Source organism: Wyeomyia smithii, chromosome 1 (genome assembly GCF_029784165.1).
Source record: "Wyeomyia smithii strain HCP4-BCI-WySm-NY-G18 chromosome 1, ASM2978416v1, whole genome shotgun sequence".
Taxonomy (NCBI): domain Eukaryota; kingdom Metazoa; phylum Arthropoda; class Insecta; order Diptera; family Culicidae; genus Wyeomyia; species Wyeomyia smithii.
The window spans coordinates 154,269,775-154,284,760 of record NC_073694.1 but is presented as its reverse complement, the minus strand read 5'-3'; the positions used below and the strand labels follow the sequence as shown (position 1 = coordinate 154,284,760).

The window sequence follows — 14,986 nt, the reverse complement described above, 5'->3', positions numbered from 1 at the left end:
ACCGAAAACCTAACTTAGCTTATTTTAAGTTAACTTATAAAAACAAATATTTTAGATTTTATGATATTGATTTTGACAAACACCTGGGTTTTTGGAGAGATTACCTTGCATGTGGCTTCTAGATGAACATACATGTTTGTTCGTTGGCCAACTTTCCCCTCCTCCTTAACTGAGAGAGAAAATAATTGTTTACCCCTCGCACTCGATGATTGTGAGTGAAAATGAGCTCTGCGACTGAATGTTGCGACTGTGTTAGTTACTCCCACTGTGTGAGAGAAAATCCAGTTCCTAAAGGTGTTTGGCAGCTAGAAAAGGAAATGCGAGCAAAAATCAAGAGAATGGATGAAGCCTGATGATGCAGGCTTAGTAAGATGAAGCTTTGGTGTAACAAAAATATATTTATGTAAATTTTACAACAGTTTTCATTCAAACATGGTGCTCTAGCACGATCGTTTCGTTGGCTGAAATGGACATAACTAGAAAATACTTCTGGGACCAACACATCTCACAAACAAATGTTAAAATTGGTTCACTTTGAATTTTGTTTCTCGAGTTTGCATTATTGCATAACAGAGCTGGCTTAATGAAGAGATTATAGTTTCAATCTGAGAGTGGGTTGTCAGTTGACAGCCCATGATAGTTTGCACAACACCTTACACTCGTCCGTAAGTTGGTTACCATCCAAGCTACTGCACATATCGACTTACGGCATGTAGCATTTGCGGGGTTTGTTCCACTTCTCGTAGAACTTCCGAGTGTCGTTAACTACGCGATCTCGGTCCTCTTGTCGGCGCTTCTTCCTTCGAAGGCCTGAGTTTTGGCTGTTTCGTGCCCATCGGTATCGCCCATGCTGCGCTCTTTTCCTCGATTAACTGTTTACATTCGACGTAAAACTAGTCAATTCTATTATTCGGAGCTCTTGTACCTTGCAGCGCTACAGCAGTGCTGCCTATGGTGAATCGAATGCGTCTCCAGCCATCTTCAAGACTAGTAGCGCCAAACTGCTCTTCCGTAGGTAGCGCTACTCTCAGCTGCTGCGCGTATTCCTGTGCAACCCCGGCGTACCGCAACCCAAAGGGCATTTGTACTCTTAAAGATAGTCTTGTCTAGATGAGAATTCCAATTCAGTATTTTGTCCAAAGTTACATCGAGGTATTTATATCCTTCTGCAAAGTGAATTTGAACACCATCTAGAACAGGTCGTTTTAAATTAAGCTTCACCCTTTTATTTAAAGGTACTATAACAATTTTAGAAGGATTAACATTTAAACCCTCTTCTCTACATAATTTTAAAGTAGATTTGAGCGCAGTTTGTTTATTTGTTTGTTTATTTCGCGTGCCTTTTGATGACACTCTCGCTGTCACTTGACTTGTTTGTTGCTAAATAAAGCATTTATGCTGTCGGAAAACCAATAAAATGAACAAAACGGTTTGAGTTTTTTTTACCCTTCCAATATTCAAGATTTTTGAAGAGGGGGGGGGGGAGGTTGACATAAAATGAAAATAAAATTTGTAACGGCCTAACACGTTTCTCAATAAGTATCTATGCAAAAGAGTAAAAAAAAAGTGCGAACAGCAAAAACGTTCGGATAATACCACAAAAGATCAAAAAACTTATGGTAGCAGTGGGGTCCATAAAAAAAAATCATTGCCTAGGTCTATGTCGAATGTTCGTATGCGTATTGTTTCTTAGGCGGCATCCATAAGCTACGTAACGCTGACAGGGGGAAGAGGGGGTTTCCTTGAACCTTACGATCAGTAACAAAAGGGGGGGGGGGGTATTTTTCTGGTTTGGGTTAAGATCAACGTCACGTAACACAAAAACTCTGGAGAGGCTCTCCAAAAACGAGCATTGGAAAAAAATATTAAACTCGAGAGTAATTCTCTAGAAGGACGTATGCATTTTGTCATACAATAGGTATAACTTTGATGCTTCGGTGCAGCTGGTTGTATAGAAAAACTGTCTGAAAATAATTGTATGAGCGGGGGCCTAGTGTGGTTGGTAACGTCTCCGCCAACCACGCTCGACGCCTGGGTTCGAATCCCACCGCCGACATAGGTGTCGATGGTTGTGAGGGGGCGTGATCCATTCACAACCAACCCAACTGGTCTAGATTCAATCCTAGCCGACACCGGGAGATTTTCTGAGGCGAAAAATCTCTGGGATCACGCCTTCCATCGCATGAGGAAGTAAAGCCGTTGGCGCCGGTCCGTTAATAAACGGGTCGTGAGTTAGGGTCCTGGGTGTGGAGTCGCCTCCCTGGGCGTCGGTGATTGGCCACAACAGTGGCGGAACTAGACCGACGGAAAATAAGCGAGAATAAAAAAAAAAAAAAATAATTGTACGAAATTAATGATGCTATGGTACAAAAAATCTACACCGGCTTCCTTTTTTATGGTAACAAAGAATTGAAAAACAGCACTTAAATTCCATTTAAAAAAATAATAGTTCATTTCTGACGTAGAACTACGTATATCTTCAGACTACTACATAGGGGTGTAAACTGGAAATCTTAAAAAATAAAAAACGGGGACGAAATTTGTCACTTTTTAATACTTATTGCGGTTTGTTTTCAACCGATTTCCGACATTTTTACAGCAATCGATTGAAAATTTTTACATGCCAAAATGCAGAAATATGCTGTTTGATTATGCCAACTATTGTACTATTGAAATTTGTCAAGCATTGTTGAAACAAAAATGAAGTGTTCGCTTGCTGGGTTTCCCTAAAATGGTCGACAGACTAGTATACCTAGCTAGTTGTAGCGTAGCGGATTGTGTCAGTATCAGCTGGCTTTCCGAATTTGCTTTCGGCTTAAACAAATCACATACCTGGTTGGTCACATGTTTCAGCTGCAGCGCGGTTCCTTACAGTGTGTGTTGTCAGAGCACCTTTGTTCCCCCACTTTTGAAGCAGCACAAAGGTTGCGATCAGCATATCCTACTTTGAAAAGCGAATTGCTTTTCTCGAGGCAAATAAACAAGTAATTGGAGGTAGAAAATTTTACAGGCAACTGCACAAGTATGCATTCTGAGCTGGACCCTTGCAATAAAATTCTGCTGCGGCCGCTTTTTCCTACAGTGTGTGTTTTCAGAGTCGGGGCAGCAAATAGGTTGCGATCATACGGCAAATTTTTAATGGAAGGTTAATTTAAAAAAAATCATTCACTACATTTTTTCAAAATAATTCACCTATTAACTTTTTTTTTCTTCATCTATAGTTTATTTGACACGGCACAAATACAATTCAATGTTTAACGGCGCCAATTATATCTGGTAGCTTACTTTCTAAAGTATCTTAATAACTAAAAGCAAATTTTTTATCCTCGCTGCCGACTACGAGCTGAAACTAAATCTAACTTAAAGCTAGAATATTTTGCATTAAAAGCACAGGTTTGCTGTTTGATGGTTTTCATTGCCATAGGTAAGCAGCATATTAAATTTGTTCCGCTGCTGGGCCAAGATATTACGGACTGGCATATTGGGTTGTTTCCATCGGGCCTTGAGTGTATCGTGCGGGTCTGATTGCTGTTTCGGATCCGGGGTCTTAACGTGTTCTTGTCGTTTGGTTGGATGTAGGCGGAAGGGGATAGGACTAAACTGGGGCGTGGATGGATTTCAGGAAAACGTTTATAAGGGACATGTAGGATAGGTCACGGCTCGCCAAGACATCACGAACAGGAACAGCCGGCTGCCTACCTTCGGCCTGCAGGGAAGCTATTAATCTAGACCTGGCGTCACGGTGTACAGGGCATGACCAAACAACGTGCTCTATGTCGTGATAACCTTCACCACAGGCACAGGTACCACTCTCCCCGAGCCCAACACGACGGAGATGCGCGTCAAATCTATAGTGATTGGACATAAGCCGGGACATCACGCAAATGAAATCCCGACCTACATCCAACCCCTTGAACCACGGGTTCGTCGATACCTTGGGGATTATGGAATGTAACCACCTTCCCAGTTCCCCCTTGGTCCAAGAACTTTGCCAACTGATGATCGTATTCTGACGTACAAATGCGAAAAATTCATTAAAGGCAATTGGTCTTTCATAAATATCACCATTTGTTGCGCCCACCTTAGCCAAAGAGTCCGCTTTCTCATTACCCGGTATCGAGCAGTGAGAAGGGACCCACGCTAAGGTAATCTGAGTAGATTTTTCGGATAAAGCACTCAGGTGTTCCCGTATTTTCCCCAGGAAATACGGAGAGTGCTTAACATCTTTCATCGATCGGAGAGCCTCAATGGAACTGAGACTGTCCGTAAAGATGAAGCAATGGTCCGTGGGCATTTTTTCGATAATCCCTAGGGTGTACTGAATTGCAGCTAATTCTGCGACGTAAACAGAAGCAGGATTATCGAGCTTATGGGAGACGGTTAAATTGTTATTGAAGATACCGAAGCCAGTGGACCCATCAAGAAGTGATCCGTCAGTGTAGTACATATTGTCGCAGTTGATGTTTCGATATTTATTGGAAAAAATTTTAGGGATCTGCTGCACGCGTAAATGATCCGGGATTCCACGAGTTTCTTCTATCATGGATGTATCGAAAAACACAGTAGAATCAGAAGTATTTGATAAGTCGACACGATTTGGAATATTCGAAGAAGGGTTAATATTTTGGGACATGTGATTGAAATACAATGTCATAAAACGGGTTTGAGAATTAAGTTCGATCAACCTTTCAAAATTTTCAATCACGGGACGGTTCAAGACCTCACATTTGATTAGAATACGAGAAGACAGGCTCCAGAAGCGGTTTTTCAATGGTAGTACTCCAGCTAAGATCTCCAAACTCATCGTATGGGTCGATTGCATGCAACCCAAGGCGATACGCAAACAACGATATTGTATTCGCTCCAGTTTGATCAAATGTGTGTTTGCTGCGGAGCGGAAGCAGAAACACCCGTACTCAATAACAGACAGTATCGTTGTTTGGTAAAGTCTTATAAGGTCTCCTGGGTGGGCTCCCCACCATTGTCCGGTCATTGTACGAAGAAAATTCACTCTTTGTTGACATTTTTTCATCAGATACCTCACGTGACAACCCCAGGTGCTTTTAGAGTCGACACCAAGATATTTGTGTACCAAAACCTGAGAAATCGTTTTACCCATTAATTGTGTTTGAAGCTGAGCAGGTTCATGCTTCCTAGAAAAAACTACTATCTCAGTCTTCTCCGGAGAGAATTCGATACCTAGCTGTAAAGCCCAAGCAGACAAATTGTCCAAGGTATCTTGCAATGGTCCTTGCAAATCGGCAGCTTTGGCTCCTGTAACAGAGATTACACTGTCGTCTGCAAGTTGTCTTATCGTGCATGAATTTGCCAGACATTCGTCGATGTCATTTACATAAAAGTTGTAAAGAAGGGGGCTTAAACATGAGCCCTGGGGAAGACCCATGTAGCTAATGCGAAAAGTTGCCAAATCGCCGTGCGTAAAATGCATGTGCTTTTCGGACAACAAATTGTGCAAAAAATTGTTCAAAATTGGAGAAAATCCTTGTCGGTGAAGTTTACCCGAAAGAATGTCAATAGAAACGGAATCAAAAGCCCCCTTAATGTCCAAGAACGCAGACGCCATTTGTTCTTTGCGAGCATACGCCAGCTGAATATCTGTTGAAAGCAACGCAAGACAATCATTCGTCCCTTTGGCACGGCGGAAGCCAAATTGAGTATCTGATAGTAGACCATTTGATTCGACCCAATGGTCTAAAGCAAATAACTTTCTACATGCATTCATTTTTGAGACTTTTCAATATTAGATTTAAACAATTTTAGCTTTTTTGTGAGTTATTTGTGGTTTCTCAGCCAAAAGCATGGTTTTATTGAAATAAAATAAAATGAGTAGTCCATACAAAATACTACTCTGTCGAAAATGAACAACTGTACAATAGTCAATCAAACCGAAACTTTTGATCCGAAAGTGATAAATCTGAAGAAAATAAATATTATTGTTATTTCGTTTGGAATTATTCAATATAAGTGTATCCATTGCCTTGCATAAAGAAAAGAGTTCCGCGGTATATTTTGACAAGATGGCATACAGCCAGTACGGCATTTCCTGATGTGGCGTTTACATTTGCTGAATAAATTACAACTATCGAATGATTTAGTGGCAGGGAAAAACTTTGCTGCGAGTTATGTTATAACCTGAGTGAGTGTATATGTAGACTAAAGTAGTTCTAGTTTCACTGCTATATAGATTAGTAAGGAGTTGTGATCTACAAACTTTCAAACTCGATTGCAAATAAGACGTTTGTTTTCGGCAAAATTTTTCTCTATCAGAAGTTCAAAACAAATGAAAAACAAAAAATAGAAAGATTGAACCATTGGAAAGTGCATATCTATCACTTCTGTGTTCGACATCCTAAAAACAACCTCGTACAATAACAAGTTCCGCTGTCTTACAGGATTATCGCAATGTGGCGCATGGGGTTGCTTCGACGAGTTTAATCGGATCGACATTTCGGTGCTGAGTGTCATTTCGACACAGCTGCAAACTATTCGAAGTGCGTTGGTTGCCAACCAAAAGACTTTCCTGGTACGAGTACGAACTTTGTGCAATGAGAGAACAAACTAACCGAACGATTGACTGATTTCAGTTCGAGGGCTACGAGATCAATTTGGACGCCAAGGTGGGTATTTTCATAACGATGAATCCCGGCTATGCTGGCCGAACCGAGCTCCCGGAATCAGTCAAGGCTCTTTTCCGACCGGTTACTTGTATTATGCCGGATTTGGAGCTGATTTGCCTAATATCACTGTTTTCGGACGGTTTCATGCGAGCCAAGGTGTTGGCGAAAAAAATGACGGTTCTTTACAAGCTGGCAAAGGAACAACTTTCCAAACAATACCATTATGATTGGGGCCTCCGATCGTTAAATGCGGTTCTGCGAATGGCCGGTGTTAACAAACGTAAGAGCCCCGATATTTCCGAAACCGCCACTCTGATGCGAACTCTGTTCGATATGAATTTTCCGAAATTTGTGTTCGACGATGTGCCTCTGTTTATGGGATTAATGAAGGTGCGCCTGTCTGGGTAGGGAATATTTAACATGCACTCATAATACTCTTCTATTTCCAGGATCTATTCCCTGGTGTCGATTATCCTCGCGTCGGCTATCCCGAGTTCACTGCAGAAGTGAGAAACGTTCTCGAATCCGATGGCTACATCATTCTGCAGAATCAGGTCAGTTCACACCACGCAATCAATATATCGCAAAACAAGCCTTCCGAATGGATTGCTGGTTCTAAATATGCGTTAATTCGGTGAATAGACAATTTAATATTCACAAATTTAAAGCTCAACGTGCCTACTATATGCTCACTAATTCCCCCCAACCGTGCCATTCTTCGCAGGTAGACAAAGTAATACAATTATACGAAACAATGATGACACGTCACTCAACCATGATTGTCGGTCCAACAAGTGGTGGAAAAACGGTTGTAATAAATACACTGATAAAAGCGCAGACCAATATGGGCTTGCCAACCAAATGCACCGTCCTGAACCCAAAGGTACGTACCGTATGTAAAGCATAGTATACACGTCCACATATAACCAACGTAGTGCAGAGTAGAATGAACGGTAGGACGCAATCGAACCTTGATACTCGTACGCCTCAGCCCTGCGTCGCCGCTCTTTACCGCATGCGGAAGGTTTGGCAATTCGGTGCAAAATGTCAATATTCAAAGTTGATGCTTCGCGCCGTTCACGTGATGCACAATTTATGGGAAACATCTGCACAACGTTACAGTTGCACCACGGGGAGACGAAATAGTAATTGAAATGTGGGGAAGCACGATGATTATGAGCGCCGCTGGTGCTGTTCACACAGCGCAATAATCGACATCAGCAACAACTGGTGCGCTGATGGCAATCTCTCATCGAACCGAACCCCGAAATGTCACCCCAGCCTGGATGGATTCACTCGTACGTACCGAGAGTTGCAATTCGCCAGCAGCCCTGAAACACGTCTTCGTTCCGTGCAGACGAATTTGTCAACGCTGCGTTGCGCTACAGGCTCTTTCCGCTGGGTTTGTTGATGCCGGTGTTTTTGTCGTTATTGCGACTGTGGGGTGGTAAACCGCAGCGCCATTATTTGTCACTGGGAACGATATCCCACACACGTACGAATTTTGCATCATTTGTCACATAGACAAGGTGATCGGTGAATATTGGTTACCATATCTTTTCTATGCGTCGGAAAGTGAGTTTTCTATGGAATCGTTGCTTCAGTTTGACGATTTTTACTAACTTGTTGTTCATCCAGTCTTATATAAGATATAAACAGTGCGAATTTGTAGCTTCTCCTTTGATGAAAAGTCGTAAAAATTATAAAACTGTTTTTGTTTTCTATTTCTTGTTACATTATTTAAGGAGAAAATCAATCAAGAAATTTAAACATAATATCAATTTTCAGCAGCAGTGTTGCGAGATACATTTTTTTTGCATTTGAATAACAGGATTGTATTTTTCGGCAAATGAGTATGTTTGTATTTCAAATTTGATAATTTTATTCTGTTTTAAAAAAAAAATTAAAAAAAATTATTACCCCGAGTTATTATGAGCAAAACTTGAGCTACACTGAAAGAAATCGACACGACATTATAAAGTGTTTCGCACTTGAATTCGCCCGGTCCAAACATATGGAATTCACATGCGAAACACTTTAGAACTATTTACCGTGCAACACCTCATTTTCAAAAGGAAAACACTTTCAATTCATGTGTTATAATATATAGATACAAAGTGTTTGGATATCGAATCCTTAATGAATGTTTACAGAACTTCTAATGATTTTCTTCCTATATTAAAATGAAAATAGCTCAACATGCAAATATAACCTTCCTTTTATTAAGATAAAGTGACAAATTATAATAATATATAATTATATTATACAATTTAATTAATTCATACCTAATGCCTCCGCTGACCTGTTTCACTTGAGCACATGATATAAAAATTACCGGCGTTTACGCAGTCGCTGTTGCATCTTTGGGGGAAAATAATGTCCCGTGTGTGTGACCGCAGCTCCTCAACTGGCTATAAATCAAGACGTTAGTGTATCCAAATATTTGTTAGCAGAAAGCATTTACCTTGATAACAAAAACAGTTTGTCCTTCCTGCCGCATAAGTGTTATGAAATCGTATTTTTCCAGCTACTGCAAAATAGCTGTACTATCGCTTGGATCATCTTGGGAATCTACAATAAACAAAAATAAGACTAGAGTTCGATTATTTTACGGAATATAAACCACTTACCTTGCACAAATTTGCGGATGTAGTCTGGAAAATCGTCGAACTCTAAAGCCGTATGGCACTCGCTGATAACCGTTGCCAATTTTTCTACTTTCCAGCACAAACGACACGTCATTTGACACACAAGAACAAAACAAATCAATTTAAAGTGTTTCACACATGAAAATCACTGTGATGAAACAGTGGGGCAGATTCAAATGCAATTCACTTGAAAGGGATGTTCGAAAAATACGTTAATAAAGTGCGATTCAAAGATGTAAGTTAATGTGCGCGACAACTTAAAACAAAAGTGAAATTTGATTGAATTTGATAAAAAAAAACTTTTAAATAACAATGCAGAGTCATTTTCATATCCATTTGACTAAACACTTGGATATAATAAATATATAACTCAGTCGAATATTCACCGATTTCCACAAAACTATTTTTGTTTGATTCGTCATTGAATATAATTTCAAAAGTTTAGTGTATTTTTAGTATCTTTCTCGCAAAAACAGGTGGCAAATTTCAAATTAAATTGAAATATTGCGTGAAAAAAACTAAAAAATTATATTTAAACTTAAATAACTCAACATGTTTTAGTGATATTAGTGCAAACCAGTAGATTTTTTGAAAGCTCTTTTTATCTTCTTTTCAAAACTGCCTCAATATTGAAAATCGGTTAAGAAATGACTGAGTTAAAAAAAATTGTATGCACTGAGGTCCAAAAAACCGTATTTTGACCATAACTTCAGATTTTGGGGGTGTTTGGAAAATTTCTAGTATGAGCGAATGTTACACTCAACAAGACCTACAACCTACACTAGGTCACTTCAGAAGTTCTTGCATTTTTTTTTATTTGTAGCACAGTGTTACATATCATATATATTATATACAAGGTATTTTACATTTTAAGAAAATAAGTCAATAAATCCATTTCCAGCGGCAGTGTTATCAAAGCAACATTCCGATTCGGAATTTGCCCTTCTGTTTTAAATACACAGATTTCGCAGCCGACTGTTTAGTGTACAGGACAATTGCGGGGTAGCGCTACGATCCTACTGACACTAACAGTCTCTCCCAAGCCGAGACTCGAACCTACGACGACTGGCTTGTTAGGCCAGCATCGTACCTCGAGACCATCTGGGAGATCGGCAGTGTTATCAGATATGTTATTTTTGGAACTTGAAAAATTAAATTGCGTTTTGTAGGTGAATGAATTTTTCCAATTTGACAACAATTTTGACAATTCCATCGTGTTTCAGAGAAAATTATATATAAAAAATTGCTTATTACTCAAACGTATTTTGCTTAAAACTCGAGTTGCAGCTTGTTTGAGAAATGAAGTCAAATTGACTCTGATTTGTTCACAATTTATATTCTTATTTTGCTGTTTTTTTAAATTTATTTCACCACAAATAAAACATTATTATTCATCAAGCATTAAAAATAGTTGACACTGCCCCTAAAACTTAAAAATTTCAAATTATTTAAAAAATTGGTATCCGTTTGGCAACATTTTCGATCAACATTTACATGCTTTCTGAATTCCTTACCTTTAGTTGTTTCAACTAGAACGCCCAAAATCAAAACAAAAACATTAACAAAATAAGAATATAAGTTATAAGCAAATCAAAGTCTTTATTTCCAAAAATTGCTGTAACTCGAGTTTTGCTCATAACATCTCGTGGTGACAACTGTTTTTCATATTAAAATTTCCTTAAAATATGGTTAAGTTATCAAACTTGAAATCGAAATAAACTCATTCGATGTAATTTAGTTTTTCAAATGCAACAATAACATGTTTGGCAAAACTGCTACCTGAAACTAATACTAATTAGAGATTCCTTGATCAATTTTCTCCAAAAATAGTGGATTATTATGTATGAGGGTTTTTTTTTGCAACTATTCCCCTTGAATAAAATTCCAAGTTTTCCCAAATCGGCCGTTTCAGTGCTGAGAACGAGCATTTTCAAAAAAGTTAAAATATGATTGTAATTTCTATTGCCGCAATGGGTGGCCGTATGCCCCAATTGCTTGCATTTGAGGCAATTTATCACCCGCGGTATATGCAAGCGTACGAGTAGACACTCGTTATTCACGATCACATAGCTCGGCCGGGCACACCCGGCGAAATCATGCGAAAAGAGTTAAATTTGAATTTTTTTATTCTAGACGCTTCAACTTTAAGGGTCATTCGCGTCTAAAAGAATCGGACTGGGTGTAAGGAATTACTTGCAATCGAGTATCTCTTTCGGCCGATGGTTGGAATCAAAACGGCCGGTTCTAACCTGCAACCTTGACGGTCAGACTCGAATCACGCCGTTAATCTCTACTACGCGAGCTAGAATGTACACGTGATACTCTTGTCAAAAGCTTACAAACAGCAATCTCGTTTGTTTGCTTGAGACTTGACACCGAAACACGCAGTTTGTTACGACGAATTTTTAAGATCCCGGTCACGACAGAAAATTGTTGAGCAAATTCTTACAAATCTACAATGTATTCAATCATTGTACTTTGGCCGAAAAAACACAGCCCACGGTCCCGTCATTCATTCAGCTTAATACGGTCTGTTCATATAAAGCACTATTTTTCTCATCGTCCATGTGACACGCACACGTAGAACTCAAATTCACAATGATCCAGAAACCGAATGTATGGAGTATGGGGTTCGATATCAGTGTTCTAGGGAACAACTTGCTTCTACAAAGTTTTCACATATGATGAAGCACTTATTTTCATGTTATCAAAACTTAGAGTGACCAAATTTTTCTATGAAATTAGAAGTCCTATCTTTTTTTTGTGGATAAAGTAAAAAGTTGCCCTACAATGATGTGATTCCGTAATTCTTAAATATTTTTTTCAAATTAATTTTTTCTGTTTTTGAATACAGGTCGGACACGATTTTTTATAGTCTCCGATTTTATTTCACTATATATAATTGTACACGTTCAGTTTGATTCACCCCTCGACGAAATATCGGACAGAGTTGCCAAACCTGGAACACGCAACAGCAATCAGGATTGCATCATCATTTTTTATTATTCATTCCATACAAAACTTCGGAGCGTACACACGCATTACCCAGAGGAACAATAAACCACGTTTTATTTGAGAAAGTGATCTTTATTTAAAAACTGCTATCCAGTAGCTTGTTTATCATCGCCTACAAGTTGGTCCTTCACACCTGGATAATTCGGATCAGCGGCGCAATGGAACAAGCAGTGAAAAAACGAGATACATTATTCGCGAAATTGCAATGGGAATATGAAGTGGCAAAAACTATCCAAAATCGTCACCCGCATTCATAGGAAATCATCGAGCGATTAGAGAAGCTGCTGGATACTCGTTCGGCCTTTGAAGAAGCACAAACGGATATTGAAATGGCCACGGAATCCCTCCAAGAAATTGCTACGATTTTTAACTATCGGATGGAGTTCGAGCGCATTTATTATGAGGTAAAAACAATCTACGCAACAGTTTTGGATTTGATCAAAGGCCCACCCAGTTCGGTAGCTGATTTGCAAGATGATTTTAAATCGGCTATAAGATCGCTGGTGGAAACACAGGAACGTTTCCTTCAGGCTCAAGCTGCAGTTTCAACTAATCTAGGAGAGTTAGCTGTCCAGCGACGCCAGCCACAACCGGAAATTTTGCCTATTGATGGTGCTCCTACACTAAACCCGAACGCGAATGTGAGGTTGCCAATGTTCACCATTCCAATTTCTAAAGGTGACAGAAAAGAGTGGCGAAGTTTTAAGGATCCTTTTGAAACCGGAATTCATAATCGAGAAAATATAAGCAATACGTTAATATTACAGTACTTGCTTACATACCTTGAGGGGGAAGCAAAAAGTCTCGTCAGTGCCTTTCCGATAACAGATGCTAATTATGAACCTGCCTGGACGAAACTGAAAGAGCACTATGACAAGAAAAAATACGTTGTTTACTCCCTCGTACGGGAATTTGTTGAGCAGCCGACTGTTACGAATTCAAACACAGGTGGACTACGGAAATTGGTTACATCATCCGATGACGTCATAAGACAACTAAAAGCTCTTGGAGCAGAGTATGAATCAAGAGATCCGTGGTTGATCCATTTGCTGCTCGAAAAGGTTGACAAAGAAACAAGGTCACTGTGGGCCCAGAAAGTTATATTTATCGATAATCCATGTTTTGAGGAGTTTTTGAAATTTCTACAGGACAGATGCGATGCACTGGAAATCTTTTCTGCTCTAGCAACAAAATCGTCGCACGTTAATTTGGATAGAATGGATTAGAGTGAACAACAAAGGCAGCCACCAGCAAAGGAAAAAACCTTTCAAAGTTTTCAAACAGTTTTACAACAGTGCGCGAAATGCGAGGCAAAAGATCATTCGATATACAGTTGCCCAGTCTTTCGGACCCTTGATGTAGATGCACGACGAGAATTTGTTCAGAAATCACGACTTTGTTTCAACTGTTTGAGGGTAGGTCATCCAGCACGTAATTGTCAGTCATCTTCTGTATGCAAAAATGATGAATGTAAGCAAAGGCATCACACTATGTTATGTCAGTCGGTTCAATCAAAGGAAACAAGCACATACGGATGATAGTAGTACCAATCGAGTGGTAGCCTGCACTGGCGGACTAACGGAAGTTTCAAAGCTTCACACAAATCGTGTCATCAATATTTTACCGACGGCTTTAGTGAAAATCAAAGGAAAGAATGGCACACTACATGAGGCCCGAGTGCTTATCGACTCTGGATCGCAGGTGTCATTAGTTACGCAGGATTTCGCAAAGCGATTGGGTTTACCAAGAAGGAATGCGCGACTAGTCATTACTGGTCTCTCACAGCTAGCAGCAGGAACAACTAAAGGAGTTATTCAACTGATCATTTCATCTCGGTTCAGCGACTCGGTGGTGGTAACCACTGACGCTTACATACTCGGACGGCTCACAGCTCCCTTGCCTCATCTGGTGTATGAGGAAATTCAGTACAGGTATTTGGATAAGCTCACACTTGCAGATCCTTCATTCTACACATCACGAGCGATAGATGTTATTTTGGGTGTTGATGTATTATTATCTATCTTACGTGACGGCAAGTCATGGATGAATACGATAAACCCATTGCGCAAAACTCAGCTTTTGGTTGGATAGTAGCTGGCAAGGCTGGCAAACAGGCCATTGATCAGCAGCAAGTAATCAATCTACATAGCGATATCGATATCGACAAAACTCTTCGAATGTTTTGGGAAACAGAGGAGTTACGAATGGCAAAACCTTTCACAGTAGAGGAACAGTGGGTAGTAAACCATTTTAAATCGACTTACAAACGAAACTCAGACGGGCGATTTGTGGTGCGACTACCATTCAATGAAAGGAAGAAGGACATTGGCGAGACTTTATCAGCAGCAGTTCATCGATTACGTGCGATGGAGCGCAGATTCGAACACAATACAGACTTGGGAAAACGTTATCGAGATTTCATGCAAGAATACATAGATATGGGTCACATTGAACGCATTCTTCCATCGGATATTGATGTGGGCAATAATTGTTTTTATTTGCCTCATCATGCAGTTCTAAAAGAGGAAAGTCTTACAACAAAATTACGTGTCGTATTCGATGAATCGTCTTCTTCATCTACTGGCATTTCACTCAATCAAACGCTACACGTAGGGCCCAACATTAATCCAGATTTGTTGGCAGTGCTCACGCGTTTTCGATCATATTCAGTGGTGTTCGTGGCGG

The 14,986-nt window shown here is 39.8% G+C and overlaps 1 protein-coding gene and 1 long non-coding RNA gene across 2 annotated transcripts in view; one reads left to right on the top strand and one right to left on the bottom strand.

The window, feature by feature from the left end:
- Window positions 1-14,986, top strand: part of LOC129723260 (dynein axonemal heavy chain 10) — a 254,555-nt gene that overhangs the window by 164,309 nt on the left and 75,260 nt on the right. Inside the window, exons 46-49 of the mRNA XM_055677373.1 lie at window positions 6,414-6,544; window positions 6,606-7,028; window positions 7,088-7,192; window positions 7,363-7,521. Coding sequence (XP_055533348.1) covers window positions 6,414-6,544; window positions 6,606-7,028; window positions 7,088-7,192; window positions 7,363-7,521 — 818 coding nt within the window. The remainder of the gene's footprint in view (window positions 1-6,413; window positions 6,545-6,605; window positions 7,029-7,087; window positions 7,193-7,362; window positions 7,522-14,986) is intronic.
- Window positions 8,931-9,382, bottom strand: LOC129723265 (uncharacterized). The gene is made up of 3 exons (XR_008727739.1): window positions 9,269-9,382; window positions 9,103-9,209; window positions 8,931-9,049 (listed from the first exon to the last, which is right to left on the bottom strand). It is a non-coding gene; the product is annotated as an uncharacterized LOC129723265 (long non-coding RNA).